The following is a 17724-nucleotide window of genomic DNA, read 5'->3' on the forward strand; positions in this document are numbered from 1 at the left end:
TCAGCTGGACCGGGCGAGCTGGTCGTAGACGGCCGTGGTGATGCCCCAGGTCAGGCAGGAGCGCAGGATGACCAGGGAGCCTCCTCGGTACAGCAGCGCCACGCTGCGCCGGCGAGCCTCCCACAGCGCGCGCCACGTCTCCCTGGCCCCGCCCTCCGCCCCCACCCCCGCCTGCATGTTGACCACCAGCACGGACAGCGGGTAGAGCGGCAGGCTGATGAGCGCGGCGTTGGCCATCCCGGACGTGAAGGAGGCGGCGGCGGGGCAGAGCCCCAGGGCGCCCAGGGCGGACCGCAGGGGGTCCTTCAGGCCGAAGTACAGGCCGCTGCCCAGGGCGTTGCGGAGGAGGATGGGGAGGAAGGCCCGGTAGAGGCCCAGCCCCGGCCGCCGGGGGCCCAGCCGCGCCAGCACGCTCCGGAGGGTGGGCAGGGCGCGGTCGTTCCGCCCGTTCTGGAGCACGTTCTGCACGCGCTCGAACGGCGTGAAGACCAGCGCCTCCAACGCGCCCGCGCCCAGCCCCGCCAACGCAGGCCGGGCGGAGGGAGGGAGGAGGGGAGAGGAGGAGGAGGGGGAGGAGAGCTGGCGGAGGAGAGTGTCCTGGAGGCCGAACAGGAGGGTCCCGTTCAGCGTGCGCATCAGCAGGGGAGGAGACACGCCTCTGTAGAGCCGGACGGGTCCTTCCTGGTAGAGCTGCCCCACCGCCTGCCGGACCAGGGCGCTGTGCAGCTGCTGCCTGAAGACCGTCTTGTAGACGGGGAAGGTGACCAGGGTGGTGAGGGTGGAGACCAGGCTGGAGGTCCCTCCGTGCAGGTAGCTGCGGAGCCAGGCCGTGGGGTCGCTGGGGACGACCCCTGCCTCAGCATGGGGGCCATCGGGACCACGCCCCATTCCTCTCTGAGAGGACAGACAGAGAGAAGCTCAAGACCTGTAGTGTTGTGTTGTTATCATTGAGTAACAGATAGATAGATAGATAGATAGATAGATAGATAGATAGATAGATAGATAGATAGATAGATAGGATAGAAACAAGGTGTTGAAAAAAAACAACTATCCTCTTTCAGTGAAATTATTCATTAATTCGGTATAATAAAATAAGTCAGTGGGGTACATTTCCGAGTCAATTTGATCGAATAAACTATACAATGTGTGTGAGATAGAGTGAAACTAGATACTGGGTCTTATCTTACCGGGAATTAACGTTCAGACGGCGGGTGAGAAAATTACTCCAGGGAGGCGACAAAAGACAATGCTCATAAAAACGGCTAAACAGTCAAAATGCAAAGCAAAACCATGTCTGTCGCACGTTCTATTAATACATCCATGGTCGCACGTCACTTGCGGTTTAGGCTCCACAGCTACGGTAAACATGCGGCATGCAGAATAGCCGTCATTTTAAGCAAAACCGACTGAAACATTCGTGTGGACTCTGCAAAAAGGAAATTATTAATCAACTCTGCAAAAGGGAAATCGTCCGTCGATTCCTTCAAACATGATAAAGGATAAAGACTATTCAGCATCGAAACTGTTCACATTGGTCCCGCCCCCTCTATGATAACCATTGGATGGACTGCCGAAAGCCGGTCTCAAACGATTGAGGGCTTTAGCTGCCAATCAATGTCGCTCAGCGTCCATCAGCTACCGGCATCATCTGAAGCGCAGGAAGCAGCTCAGCATTTATATTACGGGTTGAAAGCTGCTATCAGAGACGCACAAGATATACTACTGCTAAACGCTTTTATTTTTAACAATCCTACTGATATAATCAATATACAATTGTATGATGCTGTATTATAAGCATGGCATAGTATCCTAGTTGTATACCAAAACATAATTAAGTGATTCGGTCTCATTTAGAGCCACAGCATGCCCAGCAAAAAACAAAACACACTGGATTCAGTTTTATCTTTAATAAGAACACATTCAGCAATCACATATTGGGTGCATTCACTCCACTACTGGAACATGTGTACACACCCATATTACGTCCAGATATGCACATAAATGGAACTTAATGGTTAACGTGATATCCTTATTTCAGAATGAAATGTAAATCCAAAAATTAAAACAGCAGAAAATACTTTTTTGAAAGGAAGCTCCAACCAGCAGAGACCCCCCGAGTTAAAACCCAACAGCTTCTTGAGAACATTGCAAGAACCTGCAAACCCTAGCCTGCCGCCGACCGGCCAGTCTGACAGGGCATCTCGGGGGGCTCTGTTCACCAGCTGACCGGCCAGTCTGATAGGGCATCTCGGGGGGCTCTGTTCACCAGCTGACCGGCCAGTCTGACAGGGCACCTCGGGGGGCTCTGTTCACCAGCTGACCGGCCAGTCTGATAGGGCACCTCCGCTCCACCAGCCGTTTAGATTCTCCTGAAACACACGCTGAACAAGAGTGTGAACCGGCCCTGCTTCAGACCGCCCTGAACAGACTGACCAGGCCCTGGTGCAGACCGCCCTGAACAGACTGACCAGGCCCTGGTGCAGACCGCCCTGAACAGACTGACCAGGCCCTGGTGCAGACCGCCCTGAACAGACTGACCAGGCCCTGCTTCAGACCGCCCTGAACAGACTGACCAGGCCCTGGTGCAGACCGCCCTGAACAGACTGACCAGGCCCTGCTTCAGACCGCCCTGAACAGACTGACCAGGCCCTGGTGCAGACCGCCCTGAACAGACTGACCAGGCCCTGGTGCAGACCGCCCTGAACAGACTGACCAGGCCCTGGTGCAGACCGCCCTGAACAGACTGACCAGGCCCTGGTGCAGACCGCCCTGAACAGACTGACCAGGCCCTGGTGCAGACCGCCCTGAACAGACTGACCAGGCCCTTGTGCAGACCGCCCTGAGGAGCGTGTCGAGCGGGAGGTCGGTGGCTCTGTTAACATCTTATTCACATTCCCTTCACCCGTGATGAGCTTCCCCTGACAACCTGATGGAGAGAAACCAAAGGCCGAGAAGATAAGATAAAACAGAAAGTCTTCAGCATGCGACCACTGACCTCTTCGTAACAGCGTTACTAGCTTTTTAACAGCGTAACTAGCGTTGTAACAGCGTAACTAGCGTTGTAACAGCGTAACTAGCTTTGTAACAGCGTAACTAGCTCTGTAACAGCGTAACAAGGCCAGGCGGTTTCCCTGATGCAGGCCTCGTTTACACCAACGTGTTTCCACCTCAAAACGCACTTCTGCTACGTTCACACCACTCGGGCGTTTGAGCACCTTCAACGGACACTTTTGAATACTGATCTGACCCAGTTTTAGTCTGGACGGGTGGAAACGTTAAAACAACGCGGGGCGGTAGAGGAGGACACACCCATTTCGACCACAGCCTATATTAGGATTATTTGAGTAAACTACAAGTGTTGTGTGACTTACAAGTAACTCCTGTTTAATGAGCGTTGTTGTCAAATGGCGCAGTGTGCACCACACACATATTTGGCAACTGTAACTTGAGTGGTTCCCTAAAACATGATCTGTTTGAGGGACAGTGTGTGTGGGTCTGTTTGAGGGACAGAGTGTGTGTGGGTCTGTTTGAGTGTGTGTGTTTGAGGGACAGAGTGTGTGTTTAAGGGACAGTGTGTGTGTGGGTCTGTTTGAGGGACAGAGTGTGTGTTTGAGGGACAGAGTGTGTGTTTGAGGGACAGAGTGTGTGTTTGAGGGACAGAGTGTGTGTTTGAGGGACAGAGTGTGTGTGGGAAAGTTAGAGGTAGATCTTAGGTGAAGTATCAAACAAGCCTTTATTTGAGGAAGTACAGTAGTAAAGTACAGTTCCACCTCGGTCCAAGCAAAGACGGCCGTTGTCTTATTTTTCACCATTGTTGTTCTTCCTCCGTAGTACTTTCTGCAACTTACCACTTCTTACAACCAGATGTAGATACAGCCTCTCACGTGCAAGAAACGGCAGAGCCAATCTTATTAGCCATATTGGGTTAGGGAGGCGGGACTCGTAGGAGAGACCAGGGTTAGGGAGGCGGGACTCGTAGGAGAGACCAGGGTTAGGGAGGCGGGACTGGTAGGAGAGACCAGGGTTAGGGAGGCGGGACTCGTAGGAGAGACCAGGGTTAGGGAGGCGGGACTGGTAGGAGAGACCAGGGTTAGGGAGGCGGGACTCGTAGGAGAGACCAGGGTTAGGGAGGCGGGACTGGTAGGAGAGACCAGGGTTAGGGAGGCGGGACTCGTAGGAGAGACCAGGGTTAGGGAGGCGGGACTCGTAGGAGAGACCAGGGTTAGGGAGGCGGGACTCGTAGGAGAGACCAGGGTTAGGGAGGCGGGACTCGTAGGAGACCGGGATCTGTGCACCAAATACACTGACTAGACACTGACAGACAACAGTGGTATTTGGGTTAGGGTTAGATTTAATATATTTTAATTTTCTGAACAGAATGAATGAATGAATGATTGCTCGGGACAGTAGTCACACAGTAGGGACAGTGTTGTCACACAGTAGACAATCTTCTTCCTGGCTACGCTGGCACGCGCACGCCCAGGGTCTGGGAATCATGGCATATTTCAGTGTTAGTATGAACCTATTATTTGCTCTGCTGCACGGTGCTAAAACTCTCGTGTGGACAGAGATCTTTTTCATTTGAAATGGCCCTTTAAAGCTGAAAACGTATTGGTGTAAACGCAGCCTGACTGAGCGAAGCAGGAAAAGCGCAGACTATGACTGAACCGTGACGTGGTCACAGGGGAGACACACCTGGCCACAAGCATCACCAAGTGGGGAAGATATCACAGCAGGTCAAGGCTTACTCATCTATACACAATGAATAAGATGGCCATTGTCAATTTAGACCCCCCCCCCCCCCCAAGAAAAAACTTAAAGAAATTCAGTCCATATGGTAATAATCATGATGGGCATTATTCCATGGTTTGTAAGCAGCAGTGGTGCTGATGATGGTGCGTTGTGCTTGTGTGTTGCTGATGCTGTGTGTGTGTGAAGTCCCTTTTCTCCTCCTCTGGTGAAATAGCAGGTGACCGTCAGCCTCTCAGCCAGGCCGGTCCCCACGTCAGACAAGGCCAGGTCAGGAGGTCAGGTGAGGTGAGGTCAGGTCAGGAGGTCAGGTGAGGCCAGGGGGTCAGGTGAGGCCAGGAGGTCAGATGAGGTCAGGAGGTTAGGTGAGGTCAGGTCAGGATATCAGGTCAGGTCAGGTCAGGAGGTCAGGCCAGGTCAGGAGGTCAGGTGAGGTCAGGTCAGTTCAGGCCAGGCCAGGTGGTGAGGTCAGGTCGGGCGGTGCAGGTGCTGTTACAAGGGCACATGGCTGAACAGGTAGGACACAGACTCTCCGTTGTGTGTGCGGCGGATGGCCTCAGCTAGGATCATGGAGATGTCGATGACCTGGGAAGAACAGAGCACACACACCCATGTTAACCCCTGACCCCTGACCTGCAGAACAGAGCACACACACCCATGTTAACCCCTGACCCCTGACCTGCAGAACAGAGCACACACACCCATGTTAACCCCTGACCTGCAGAACAGAGCACACACACCCATGTTAACCCCTGACCCCTGACCTGCAGAACAGAGCACACACACCCATGTTAACCCCTGACCCCTGACCTGCAGAACAGAGCACACACACCCATGTTAACCCCTGACCCCTGACCTGCAGAACAGAGCACACACACCCATGTTAACCTGAATCAGAGCTTTCCTCATCAGAATAGAGTTGTCTCTCACAGACAGATCAGATCAGATCAAACTTAATTTGTACAGCGTGCTGCACACAGAGGTTAGGGCTAACCCTAACCCTAACCCTAACCCTAACCCAACCCTAACCCTAACCCTAACCCTAACCCTAACCCTAACCCTAACCCTAACCCAAGTTAACCACGGTGAGTTGTCCTGATCAGAATAGAGTTTTCCTGATCAGAAGAGTTTTCCTGATCAGAATAGAGTTTTCCTGATCAGAATAGAGTTTTCCTGATCAGAATAGAGTTTTCCTGATCAGAATAGAGTTTTCCTGATCAGAATAGAGTTTTCCTGATCAGAATAGAGTTTTCCTGATCAGAATAGAGTTTTCCTGATCAGAATAGAGTTGTCCCTCACCGACAGACCCATGGTAACCATGGTTATAGGCTCCTATCAGAAGTGTCAAAAAAGCAAAACAACAAAATAATAGTTATAATCCAGTTTCACACCAACCCCGAGCAATCACCAATCAAATTGAACGGCCGATAAAATACCACTAAATAACAACATCTCAGCTGTTTGTGTTGACATGAAGGAGCAGCGTGTGAGTGGCCCCCGGTGTGACCGTCGACCCCTGACCTCTGCCCCCAGGGCCCTGGTGTGACCGTCGACCCCTGACCTCTGCCCCCGGTGTGACCCCTGACCCCCGGTGTGACCCCTGACCTGGATCTTGGAGCAGTGCCGGATCTTGTCCTCCTGGGGGATGGTGCTGGTGACCACCACGGCCTCGAAGCCGGCGTTGTTGATGCGTGAGATGGCCGGGCCAGAGAAGATGCCGTGGGTCAGGATGGCGTACACCTTGGTGGCTCCGGCCGAGACCAGCCTGGGGGGCGGGGCTTCTGTTAGATCACTACAGCAGCGTTTCACACAACCACCTAAGTTGCGCTGTTAACTGAATGCAACAACTGACAGTGAGGTTGACATTCATCTCTTGTGCCTGTGATTAAGATGTCCGTTTGTAAAGTAAAAAAAACAACACAAAAAAAACATCCTTCCTTCCTCCCCACCACCGACGAAGCCCCGCCCCGTTGTGTTAGCTCACGGATCACCTCGAGGGAAGGAGGGGGGCAGGATGCATGATGGGAGTGTTCAGACGGGTCCCTACTTGTCGGCTGCGTGGCAGATGGTGCCGCAGGTGTCGGCCATGTCGTCCACCAGGATGGCCACCCGGCCCGTCACGTCCCCCACCAGAACCATGCGGTCCACCTCGTTGGCCTTCTTCCTCTCCTTGTGGATCAGGGCGAAGTCCACGTTCAGACGGTCCGCTATAGAGGTCACCCTGATCACATGACCAGGACAGGAACAGCAGCGGAATCAGAAACTTGGCCAGGTACCAGAAACAAAGGACATACATATATAAACACAATGTGAGTTCTAGACGAGGTCTGAGGCACACATCTCTATCTGGCTGAGGAGATTAGAAAAGCACACAGCCGGCTCAACCCAGTCAGCTCAGCTTATTAAGGGGGCGGGGCTTGGCAAGCCGGTAAACACGTCTCAAGGGTACGGCAACCTCTGGAGAGTGAGGTCACAAATCATTTGGCCGGTTTCCCAAACACTGATTAAAGGCCGATTAAATCTAGGCTGATTTAATCTAGGCCAGTCTAGGACGTTCAGGTGGATTCTAGGACTCATTTTGAACCGTACCTTCGAATTCAACTGTGTGTAATTCAACTGTGTGTAATTCAACTGTGTGTAATTCAACTGTGTGTAATTCAACTGTGTGTAATTCAACTGTGTGTAACTTACACCTGGATTGGAATCCATTTTAGGGATGCTACCATAACAACATTTTAAACATTGATAAAATACCAATTAAATTACATGATTCTCGATACCCATTTTGATGACACAGCACAACACAAAATATGTGAAGTTACATTACAGTAATGTTTTTACAGTTAATCTGCACCGACGTATCATTTGTAAAATTATTCCTCTCTCCAGACGTTCCTTACCCATCCCCGTATAGAGAGCCTCTACCTCACCTTCCTAACCCTAACCCTACCCAACCTTCCTCTACCTCACCTTCCTAACCCTAACCCTACCCAACCTTCCTCTACCTCACCTTCCTAACCCTAACCCTACCCAACCTTCCTCTACCTCACCTTCCTAACCCTAACCCTACCCAACCTTCCTCTACCTCACCTTCCTAACCCTAACCCTACCCAACCTTCCTCTACCTCACCTTCCTAACCCTACCCAACCTTCCTCTACCTCACCTTCCTAACCCTACCCAACCTTCCTCTACCTCACCTTCCTAACCCTAACCCTACCCAACCTTCCTCTACCTCACCTTCCTAACCCTAACCCTACCCAACCTTCCTCTACCTCACCTTCCTAACCCTAACCCTACCCAACCTTCCTCTACCTCACCTTCCTAACCCTAACCCTACCCAACCTTCCTCTACCTCACCTTCCTAACCCTAACCCTACCCAACCTTCCTCTACCTCACCTTCCTAACCCTACCCAACCTTCCTCTACCTCACCTTCCTAACCCTAACCCTACCCAACCTTCCTCTACCTCACCTTCCTAACCCTACCCAACCTTCCTCTCATCACAGCCTCTACCCAACCTTCCTCTCTATCCCCTCTCTCCACCTCCACTTCTCTCTCTCCTCGCTGGCTGTGCTCAATGTTTTGTTTTAATTCGTTGGATCCTCCCCGTGATTTGGATCCGCTCCAAAATATACTAGTGCATCTGGACCTGCCAGGCTGCCCACGCCTCCACTAGTGCATCTGGACCCTGCCAGGCTGCCCACGCCTCCACTAGTGCATCTGGACCTGCCAGGCTGCCCACGCCTCCACTAGTGCATCTGGACCCTGCCAGGCTGCCCACCCCTCCACTAGTGCATCTGGACCTGCCAGGCTGCCCACGCCTCCACGCCTTCATGGAAATCGCTCTGGTAGTTTTTGCGTAATCCTGCTAACAAATGAACGATTGAACCGATAAACGAATAAACACACGCCGCCGAAAACATTACCTCTCGCCCTGCGCTGTCGCTGGGGCGGAGGTAATAAACCATGAGGTTAGTCCAGATCGTATTTTGGCTGAGATCTTGGTGTGAGTCTGCGTGTGGGACAAGTGCGCCCCCTAGAGGGCTGACCTCTTGGCTCCTCCCGCGTCGGGGGACACGATGGTGCAGCTCTTCCACTCCGCGATGTTCTCCCGGATCCACTTGAGCACGGCCGGCTCTGCATACAGGTTATCCACGGGGATGTCAAAGAAACCCTGGAGAGAGACGCGCGTAGAAGAGTCAGTCTCTCAGACGACACCGAGGAAGACAACACCGTCACGCACACAACACCACAGGAAACACACGGACAACAGTCAGAGAAATGGACAGACAACAGTCTTTTTTTTTTTAAACTTTAACATTTAACGAATTACCCTTTTAGGTGAAGTTCAATGTTGTGTCATGCGGACAGGAAAGGTTCAGTCCTTGCATGTGCGTTGTTAGGAGGCGATATTCAACCCAAACTATAGGACTCACCGGTATGCCCGCTCAGACCGCTACAGTGTCGCTATTGTGTGAAGGACAATAGGGCGCTTCCTGCCTTGTTAGCAGACTTTTCATGGAGTAACAGTGGATGGTGCAACACTTTCTAACTGATTGTCCCTTTAACGGCACGCCTGCTAGGCTCCAAAGACCCAGTGTCTCCCTGACTGCCCCCCCACCACCGTTGGGTCCTAGTGTCCCCCTGACTGCCCACCCCCACCACCACTGAGACCTAGTTAGGGCTGGTTATCGAAATTCGATATCTTTGTATCGAAACACTGCTAGGTATCGAGGACCCCAAATATCAACCCCCCAGCAGAGAGGGTCTAATACCCTCATACCAGCATGGTATGCAGTAGAAAGGGAACATGTGAAGGCAGAGTTGGAGGAGGTGAGGGATGTGGCTTTGACCTGCTGGTATCGAAAAAGGTATCGTTTTGGTATCGCTATCGAACTCAAGGTATCGAAAAAGGTATTGTATCGAAAAATTTTGAATGATACCCAGCCCTAGTCCTAGTGCCCCCTGACTGCCTGCCCCCACCACTAATCCCTACCGCTGGGTCCTAGTGCCCCCTGCCTGCCGGGCGCACCTGTATCTGCGAGGCGTGCAGGTCCTAGTGTACTCACCTGTATCTGCGAGGCGTGCAGGTCCTAGTGTACTCACCTGTATCTGAGAGGCGTGCAGGTCCTAGTGTACTCACCTGTACCTGAGAGGCGTGCAGGTCCTAGTGTACTCACCTGTATCTGAGAGGCGTGCAGGTCCTAGTGTACTCACCTGTACCTGAGAGGCGTGCAGGTCCTAGTGTACTCACCTGTATCTGAGAGGCGTGCAGGTCCTAGTGTACTCACCTGTATCTGCGCGGCGTGCAGGTCCTAGTGTACTCACCTGTATCTGAGAGGCGTGCAGGTCCTAGTGTACTCACCTGTATCTGCGAGGCGTGCAGGTCCTAGTGTACTCACCTGTATCTGCGAGGCGTGCAGGTCCATGGTGATGATGTGGTCGGCCCCGGACACCGACAGCATGTTGGCCACCAGCTTGGCGGAGATGGGAGCCCGACTCTGCAGGGGAAATGCGTCTGTTCAGCTACGTAGCGTCATGGATACATTCAGACGACTGTGTTCTCTGCTCAAGACATTGTCCTGAGCCGGTCTTATAAAAGCAGCAGCTGTCCATGATTTAGGGCAGGAGACCTCCCCAGGGGTCCCTCCTCCCAGCTAGACCTCCCCAGGGGTCCCTCCTCCCAGCTAGACCTCCCCAGGGGTCCCTCCTCCCAGCTAGACCTCCCCAGGGGTCCCTCCTCCCAGCTAGACCTCCCCAGGGGTCCCCTCCTCCCAGCTAGACCTCCCCAGGGGTCACCTCCTCCCAGCTATGTCTGATCTCTGTAATGTTTACTTCAGCTGTTGACCCTCAGAACTAGCCTAGCCTACTCACTGAATTGGCTAGTAATGCTCTGTTTTCATGATAATCTTTGCCCTTGGTAGATGTTCCTTTCTCTTTGAGCCCAACTTTGCAAACTGGTAAACTATTTGTAATGGAATGGAAAAAGTAACCAGCTTAGACCTGCAAAGATTAACCTTGGCATTCTCGACTACTCTTTTCTGAATTATTAGAATACATCTATAACAGTAGAAACGAGCCACTAACTCTCATGGTACAGGCTCGGGTTTCTCTGTAAACAGAACCCGTGATCACACACTGCTGCTTCCTCAAGGCCAGGAGAAGCGATACTGTCAGTAAAGACAATTCCGCCTGCTTTGTAGATTCAGTCAAAGCTGACATGCTCCATTTAGAAGATACCCAATAAACAGATACAGAATTTGAAAGGCATCATCTGCTATCTCTATATAAACTGTGTACAAACACATGCACAAATACACACACATGCACACTGAAGAAATGAACACCGGGGTGAATGTAGATGACTCTCTCACGTGGCTCAAACATGGATCAATGAGGGTGGGCAAAGATCCTGAGCTGAACACAAGATCAAAACCCCCCAAAAAAGAACAAAACATAAACGCATCTGCTGAGTCTGGAGTCTGGGACGGCCCCCCCCCACCTTGTCCTTCTATGATGACGGAGGTGACCAGACACCCCCCCCCCTCCCCCCCACCTTGTCCTTCTATGATGACGGAGGTGACCAGACCCCCCCCCCCCCCCCACCTTGTCCTTCTAAGATGACGGAGGTGACCAGACAGACCTTGTCCTTCTTGTCCTGCCGGGCGTAGGGGAAGCAGGGGATGACGGCGGTGACCCGGGAGGCGGAGGCGATCTTGCAGGCGTTGATCATGATCAGCAGCTCCATCAGGTTGTCGTTGATCTCGCCGCAGCCGCTCTGCACAATGTACACGTCCTCGCCACGCACGCTCTCCCCGATCTCCACGCTGCGCGGTGACAAGACCACGCTCGGCGCTGTTAGCTCGCCTGGCGGCGGGACGCCCCGGGTGATGAATGAGACAGGAGTAAACAGCGCTAAGGGCCCGGGCCGCCGAGGGCGAGCGTTGACCCGGTAACACGCCATATGGCTCTAGACTCTGGCTTGATTTATTTAGAGTCTCGTCACGAATTCTGACTGAACTAAGGAGGCTGGCAGGCTGCACATATTGAGAGAGTAAGTGAATTACACAGAGAGAGAGAGAGAGAGAGAGAGAGAGAGAGAGAGAGAGAGAAAGAGGGAGAGAGAGAGAAAGAGAGAGAAAGAGGGAGAGAGAAAGAGGGAGAGAGAAAGAGGGAGAGAGAGAGAGAGAGAAAGAGGGAGAGAGAGAGAGAGAAAGAGAAAGAGGGAGAGAGAAAGAGGGAGAGAGAAAGAGGGAGAGAGAGAGAGAGAAAGAGGGAGAGAGAGAGAGAGAGACTTGATTTAATTTGTACATGATTGTTGAAGGTGACTTGACAGGTGATTGGGACTGCTACTACTGCTAGCCTACTACTAGTCTCTCTCCATACATCCCAGAAACATGTGGTAGTTTGACTGAGACGATGCGTGGAGAGTCTATGATGGGGTTAGGGTTAGTGGAGAGTCTATGATGGGGTTAGGGTTAGTGGAGAGTCTATGATGGGGTTAGGGTTAGGGTTAGTGGAGAGTCTATGATGGGGTTAGGGTTAGTGGAGAGTCTCTGATGGGGTTAGGGTTAGTGGAGAGTCTATGATGGGGTTAGGGTTAGTGGAGAGTCTATGATGGGGTTAGGGTTAGTGGAGAGTCTATGATGGGGTTAGGGTTAGTGGAGAGTCTATGATGGGGTTAGGGTTAGTGGAGAGTCTATGATGGGGTTAGGGTTAGTGGAGAGTCTATGATGGGGTTAGGGTTAGTGGAGAGTCTATGATGGGGTTAGGGTTAGTGGAGAGTCTATGATGGGGTTAGGGTTAGTGGAGAGTCTATGATGGGGTTAGGGTTAGTGGAGAGTCTATGATGGGGTTAGGGTTAGTGGAGAGTCTCTGATGGGGTTAGGGTTAGTGGAGAGTCTATGATGGGGTTAGGGTTAGTGGAGAGTCTATGATGGGGTTAGGGTTAGTGGAGAGTCTATGATGGGGTTAGGGTTAGTGGAGAGTCTCTGATGGGGTTAGGGTTAGTGGAGAGTCTATGATGGGGTTAGGGTTAGTGGAGAGTCTCTGATGGGGTTAGGGTTAGTGGAGAGTCTATGATGGGGTTAGGGTTAGTGGAGAGTCTCTGATGGGGTTAGGGTTAGTGGAGAGTCTCTGATGGGGTTAGGGTTAGTGGAGAGTCTATGATGGGGTTAGGGTTAGTGGAGAGTCTATGATGGGGTTAGGGTTAGTGGAGAGTCTATGATGGGGTTAGGGTTAGTGGAGAGTCTCTGATGGGGTTAGGGTTAGTGGAGAGTCTATGATGGGGTTAGGGTTAGGGTTAGTGGAGAGTCTATGATGTTCATGCGCCCTTGAGAAAGTTTCAGAAGCAACACGAAGAACGTTATCTCTAGTAAAACGTTTGAAAAAAGCGGGTCTTCAACAACAACCAAAAACTCATAATCAGTACTATGTAGTTACTGTAGGCCTATCTTAAAACACTGCCTGCGGAACTCACCATGTTTCTTGGTTGCTGAACTTCTTGGTGACCACCTTCCCCAGCGGGAGTCCCAGGCGGTCGCAGATCCTGTGGGTCAGGTCGGGGTGGGAGCTCCCGCTGAAGATCTTTATATTCGGCATCTTAGATCTTTATATTCGGCATCTTAGATCCTTCCAGCGCGTCGTTAACCAGGCCTGAGGCTCCTACGAGCTTTAGACCGTCTTCAGACCGTGTGGATCGGTTAGTTCAGGAGAACTAGTGGGAATCGATGCTCAGTCTCATCGAGCTGGACGTGTTTCCTCCCTGGTCACGCGCAGCCTGCGTCTCTTCCCGGGGGCGCGCACGCACGGCCAGCTGCTGCTGCTAGAACTTTGTCGTCATGACGTCATCACACATGTTGGCTGTTCTCCATACGCCTCATGATGTCTGGTCGAACTAAATCATCTCAATACTGTGTATTCACTATATCTATAGCCCATCATCAGACAAATGTATGAAAACGTCTAAAAAATGATGTTAGCTAATCAACCGCCCTCCAAGTCTGCATGCAACAAGTTCGATGTGGTTCCTGTAAAGGCCTGAGTTGTGTATCACACACAGACTGTGTTGATAAGGTCTGGTGAATGATAGCCAGACCTATCTCCAGATCTCCACACTTCGTTTACGCTGTGCCAACGCCGGAGACAGGTCTGGCTGGACCATGACTATTAATAGAACAGGGCTGGACATAATTACCATTCTGCAATAGGGGGGAAAAACGCAGTATTTCTTTAAACCAATCACAGTCGTCTTGGGCGGAGCCAGCCATGGACGCAGCGACGTGCTCTTGCAAAATAGTCTGGATCGAATCTGATTGGTTAGAGAATCTCTCGGCCCGAATCAGATTAATTTGCGTCGCCTATGGCAAGCCGTTTTAACATTTATTAAGTAGACTGGATATTCGTTGAGGATATCTGTAACATAATTCTGCCAAGTCAAAACTCTAATTCAGGATATCTATAATTATGATTTGACTAGGCAAAACTCAAATTTTAGACATCTGCAACGTAATTTCGCCTAGTAGATTCCAACTACTTTTGCCATTCATGTGTATGGGGTACGTCATTACAGATATCTACAATTCAGTTGCGGATATCCACAATGTGGATTGCGGATATCTATAATTGAATTATGTCTAGGTGTAATTCCAGTTTCAGATAAGTACAATTTAATTCTGACTAGTCATAATTCCAGTTCAAGATATATTTAATTCCCTTTAATTCAAGATATCTACAATGTCATTTTAAGATATCTTAAATAAAGTTTAAGATATCTTGAATGAAGACCCTATTTCTCAGTTTTCCTATGTAAAAGCATGCATGACATAGAATAATGAAACAACGACAAATTGCTCGTTATATCATTATTGTTATATGGTTATATCATTATTCCAAAACAAACGTAACAACGCAATACAAACCGTTATACTGAAATGTGGGTTTCAGTTCCAAAACGACAAAACGATGTTACGGCCCAATTTGGCGTCGGCCAATGTAGGTTGAAAAAACGAAACCTGAATGGCCGCCAGGTACACGGATCCAGATATCTAAAATTAGAGTTTTGACTAGTCACAACTGAGTTATAGATATCTCTAACTGTCGTTTTGACTAGTCAGAATGACGTTATAGATATCTTGAATAAAAATTCTGACTAGTCAAAATGTGATTATGACTAGTCAAAAAAAGGCTGTTGATATCTGTAATGTTAATTCCGGATAGTCAGGTCTAGTTAATAAATGTTAAAACGGCTTGCCATAGAGTCTCGCCACTGATTGGGCAGTGTGACAACGAATGACAATGTTTATTGCCAAAACCTACATGCGTTGAGTCAGACTAGGTGAATGATGAAACATGCTTGACCAGTCAGTATTGATAGGCTACCTTGTGCAAGCACGCTTTCCATGTCCCATGCACAGTCAGAGAAGGGAAGAAGGGAAGTTGTTCTAAAGGTAGCAGACTGCAGTCCAGCCTACCGCCCAGAGACCACCAGTTTCTTACATTAGTGCCACATTCTGTTATATTCAATACGCTTTATTGCTCTTAAAACATGAGTTACTTTGTACACAGACGGAAGACCACAGTGAAGACAAGATTTCTGACATTAAAATGAGGATCGAAGGAAATAAGTGCACACAAAAAGCAATGGTTTAGGTAGGCCATGTGAACGGAACACGGACATCTCCACAGCTCTGCCGATGCAAACAGTGACCACAACCACAGAAGGTATTCTCATCAATCGTGTTGACAGAGATTAAACATTTCCAGGTGCTCATAAGAGAATGAAGATATGGAAATATGTTTTATAAAAATAAACAGGTCCCATGCTTTATGATCATATATATTATACTCTTTAAAATATAGGTTTTTGCTATTAGCCTCTATGTTACTCTACTATAAATAATAACATACATACATGTTTTCTTTTTTGAATATATATATAAAATGGTGAAGAACCTTTGATAAATCTTCACACATGAGTATTATTGGGTATTTTAAAAGTGTTTCTCAGGCTGACAAATAGTAGCCTATTCCAGTTGTCTTACACTACTTACTGCTATGGTAAAATACAGCTACATAAGGATTGACCAGCGCAAAACATTGGCCAAAACATGATTGGCCTCTCTATAGTGGGTCCAGGGGAATGTTCTTTCTTGCTTCGGCAAAGCTGAATGTATTCGCTGGTGTTTATCACCAAAGGATGGTCTTTGCTCTTTCATTGACAGTCCAGAGATAAGGGACAACATGCAGAGACAGAGGGACAGGAAGAGACAGCGTGGTGATGGATGAGACATAAACAGCACTAAGCACAGGCTTCCCAGATGTATGGAGGCATTTGTACAGGCCAAGAGGTTTGACAGTATCATAATTCATGTTTATTGTGATGACAATAGGATGAAACAAAAACATATGAGGCAGGGAACACAGGTGTTAGTTTTATTAAAATACATAGAAAACTACTTTGGGTGTTTCTTCAATATCTCTTTGATTGCACGATGAATAACAGCACATATAGACAGCAAATGTATATAGATCGATATAGATATGTCTGAAAACCTGATTCATGAGATTGAATCCTATGATAGCGGAGGAAACCTCTGGCTTGTATTATGGAGTCAGAGGAGTTGATGACCAGCTCTGTGTGCCTAGCAGAGTCACTCTGACGCCACAGACTGCCAGGAGAAGAAGCAGTGGGCTGGAACAGATGGTGTTGATTTCTATAATAACGATGTGGTCACTAGAGGTTAATTTGTATAATAACGAGGCGGTCAGAAGAGGTTAATTTGTATAATAACATAGTAGAGGTGGTCATTAGAGGTTGTGCAGAGGTCAAAGGCTATGCTTACACACTTGCAAGTGGATCCTCCAATAAAGATGTCATTTATGCAGAGTGAGGTGCCACTTTAGAGTGTGTGCCTGTGTGTTTATGTGCATGAGTAACATTTTAAGAGTGTGCATCTTCTGGACGTTATAAGCCAAAAGATCTGATTCACTGGCAAAGATCAGACTGAGTGAGCAGGCGTGTGAGTGGAGCAAAGATCAGACTGAGTGAGCAGGCGTGTGAGTGGAGCAAAGATCAGACTGAGTGAGCAGGCGTGTGAGTGGAGCGTGGCTCTGCTGCGCGGTCATCCCTCCGTGCCTGAGCTGCTGCTGGACAGTGTGACGGCACGGCTCTCTGTCTGTGACTCTGTGTTCAATTACGTATGTGTGGATTTCAGAGGTGTACTTTCAACATCACAAAATACAGTATTTATTAGAGCCCCCCCCCCCCTTGACCTATTCAAGCTTTGTCTACACAAACCAAGGGAGGTCACCATTTTGCGGCACAACAGGTAGAAAACTGAAACAATCAAACACATCACCGACTAACCACTGACGCTTGGGATGCTGCCTAATTCACAGGATTCCGTATATGTTTTTCTAAGTAGTAAAATTTAACCCAGGGCACATTATTATTAATTTCTGATAAAGTATGGATAAAGATATATTTTCTTAAAATTTCTCAAAATCAATATATTTCAAATATTACTTACTCATCTGTGTATTTCAACAAAACTGTATATTATTTGCTAATAAGATACAACTGAATGGTACAGTACATATAAAACAATGAGGAGTATGACCCTTGACCCTTGTGATAGTCAATGTAGAGTGAGTGACGAGCCCTGTGTCCCTCTCACCCGATGCATGAGAAGCAGGGGTCCTTCCCCATGGCTCCCTCACTTCCATAACCATTTATCCTGTTCTTTCTGTCAGTCCAGGTCCTCTACACACCTGGTAAAGCCCTCTGTAGACTACCAGAACCCCTGGAAACACAATACAAAGCAGTTTAATTGTGATTTTAGCTGAAGATGGATCCTTGCATGTCCTGTAAAAATATAAACAATAAGTTATGGGTCAGGCGAGCACCCCTGCCTACCGGCCCGCCCGCCCGCCTGTCTCAGTCCCTCCCTAGCCACACCCTGGTGGGTGTGAGT

General features: G+C 49.5%; 2 protein-coding genes across 2 annotated transcripts; both read right to left on the reverse strand.

The window, feature by feature from the left end:
- LOC311326603 (solute carrier family 25 member 53-like) lies at positions 1-888 on the reverse strand (the record flags this gene model as incomplete). The annotated part of the gene is made up of 1 exon (XM_084459539.1): positions 1-888. One exon carries the CDS (start codon positions 886-888, stop codon positions 1-3), a length of 888 nt encoding a protein of 295 aa, XP_084315665.1.
- Positions 889-2763: 1875 nt separating this feature from the next.
- Positions 2764-13489, reverse strand: LOC311326712 (ribose-phosphate pyrophosphokinase 1-like). Its single transcript, XM_084459655.1, has 7 exons — positions 13230-13489; positions 11394-11577; positions 10153-10251; positions 8800-8924; positions 6797-6970; positions 6355-6514; positions 2764-5334 (listed from the first exon to the last, which is right to left on the reverse strand). Exons 1-7 carry the CDS (start codon positions 13349-13351, stop codon positions 5242-5244), a joined length of 957 nt encoding a protein of 318 aa, XP_084315781.1. The 5' UTR covers positions 13352-13489; the 3' UTR covers positions 2764-5241.
- Positions 13490-17724: the final 4235 nt, after the last annotated feature.

Source organism: Borostomias antarcticus (assembly GCF_949987555.1).
Source record: "Borostomias antarcticus genome assembly, chromosome: 28".
Lineage (NCBI taxonomy): Eukaryota > Metazoa > Chordata > Actinopteri > Stomiiformes > Stomiidae > Borostomias > Borostomias antarcticus.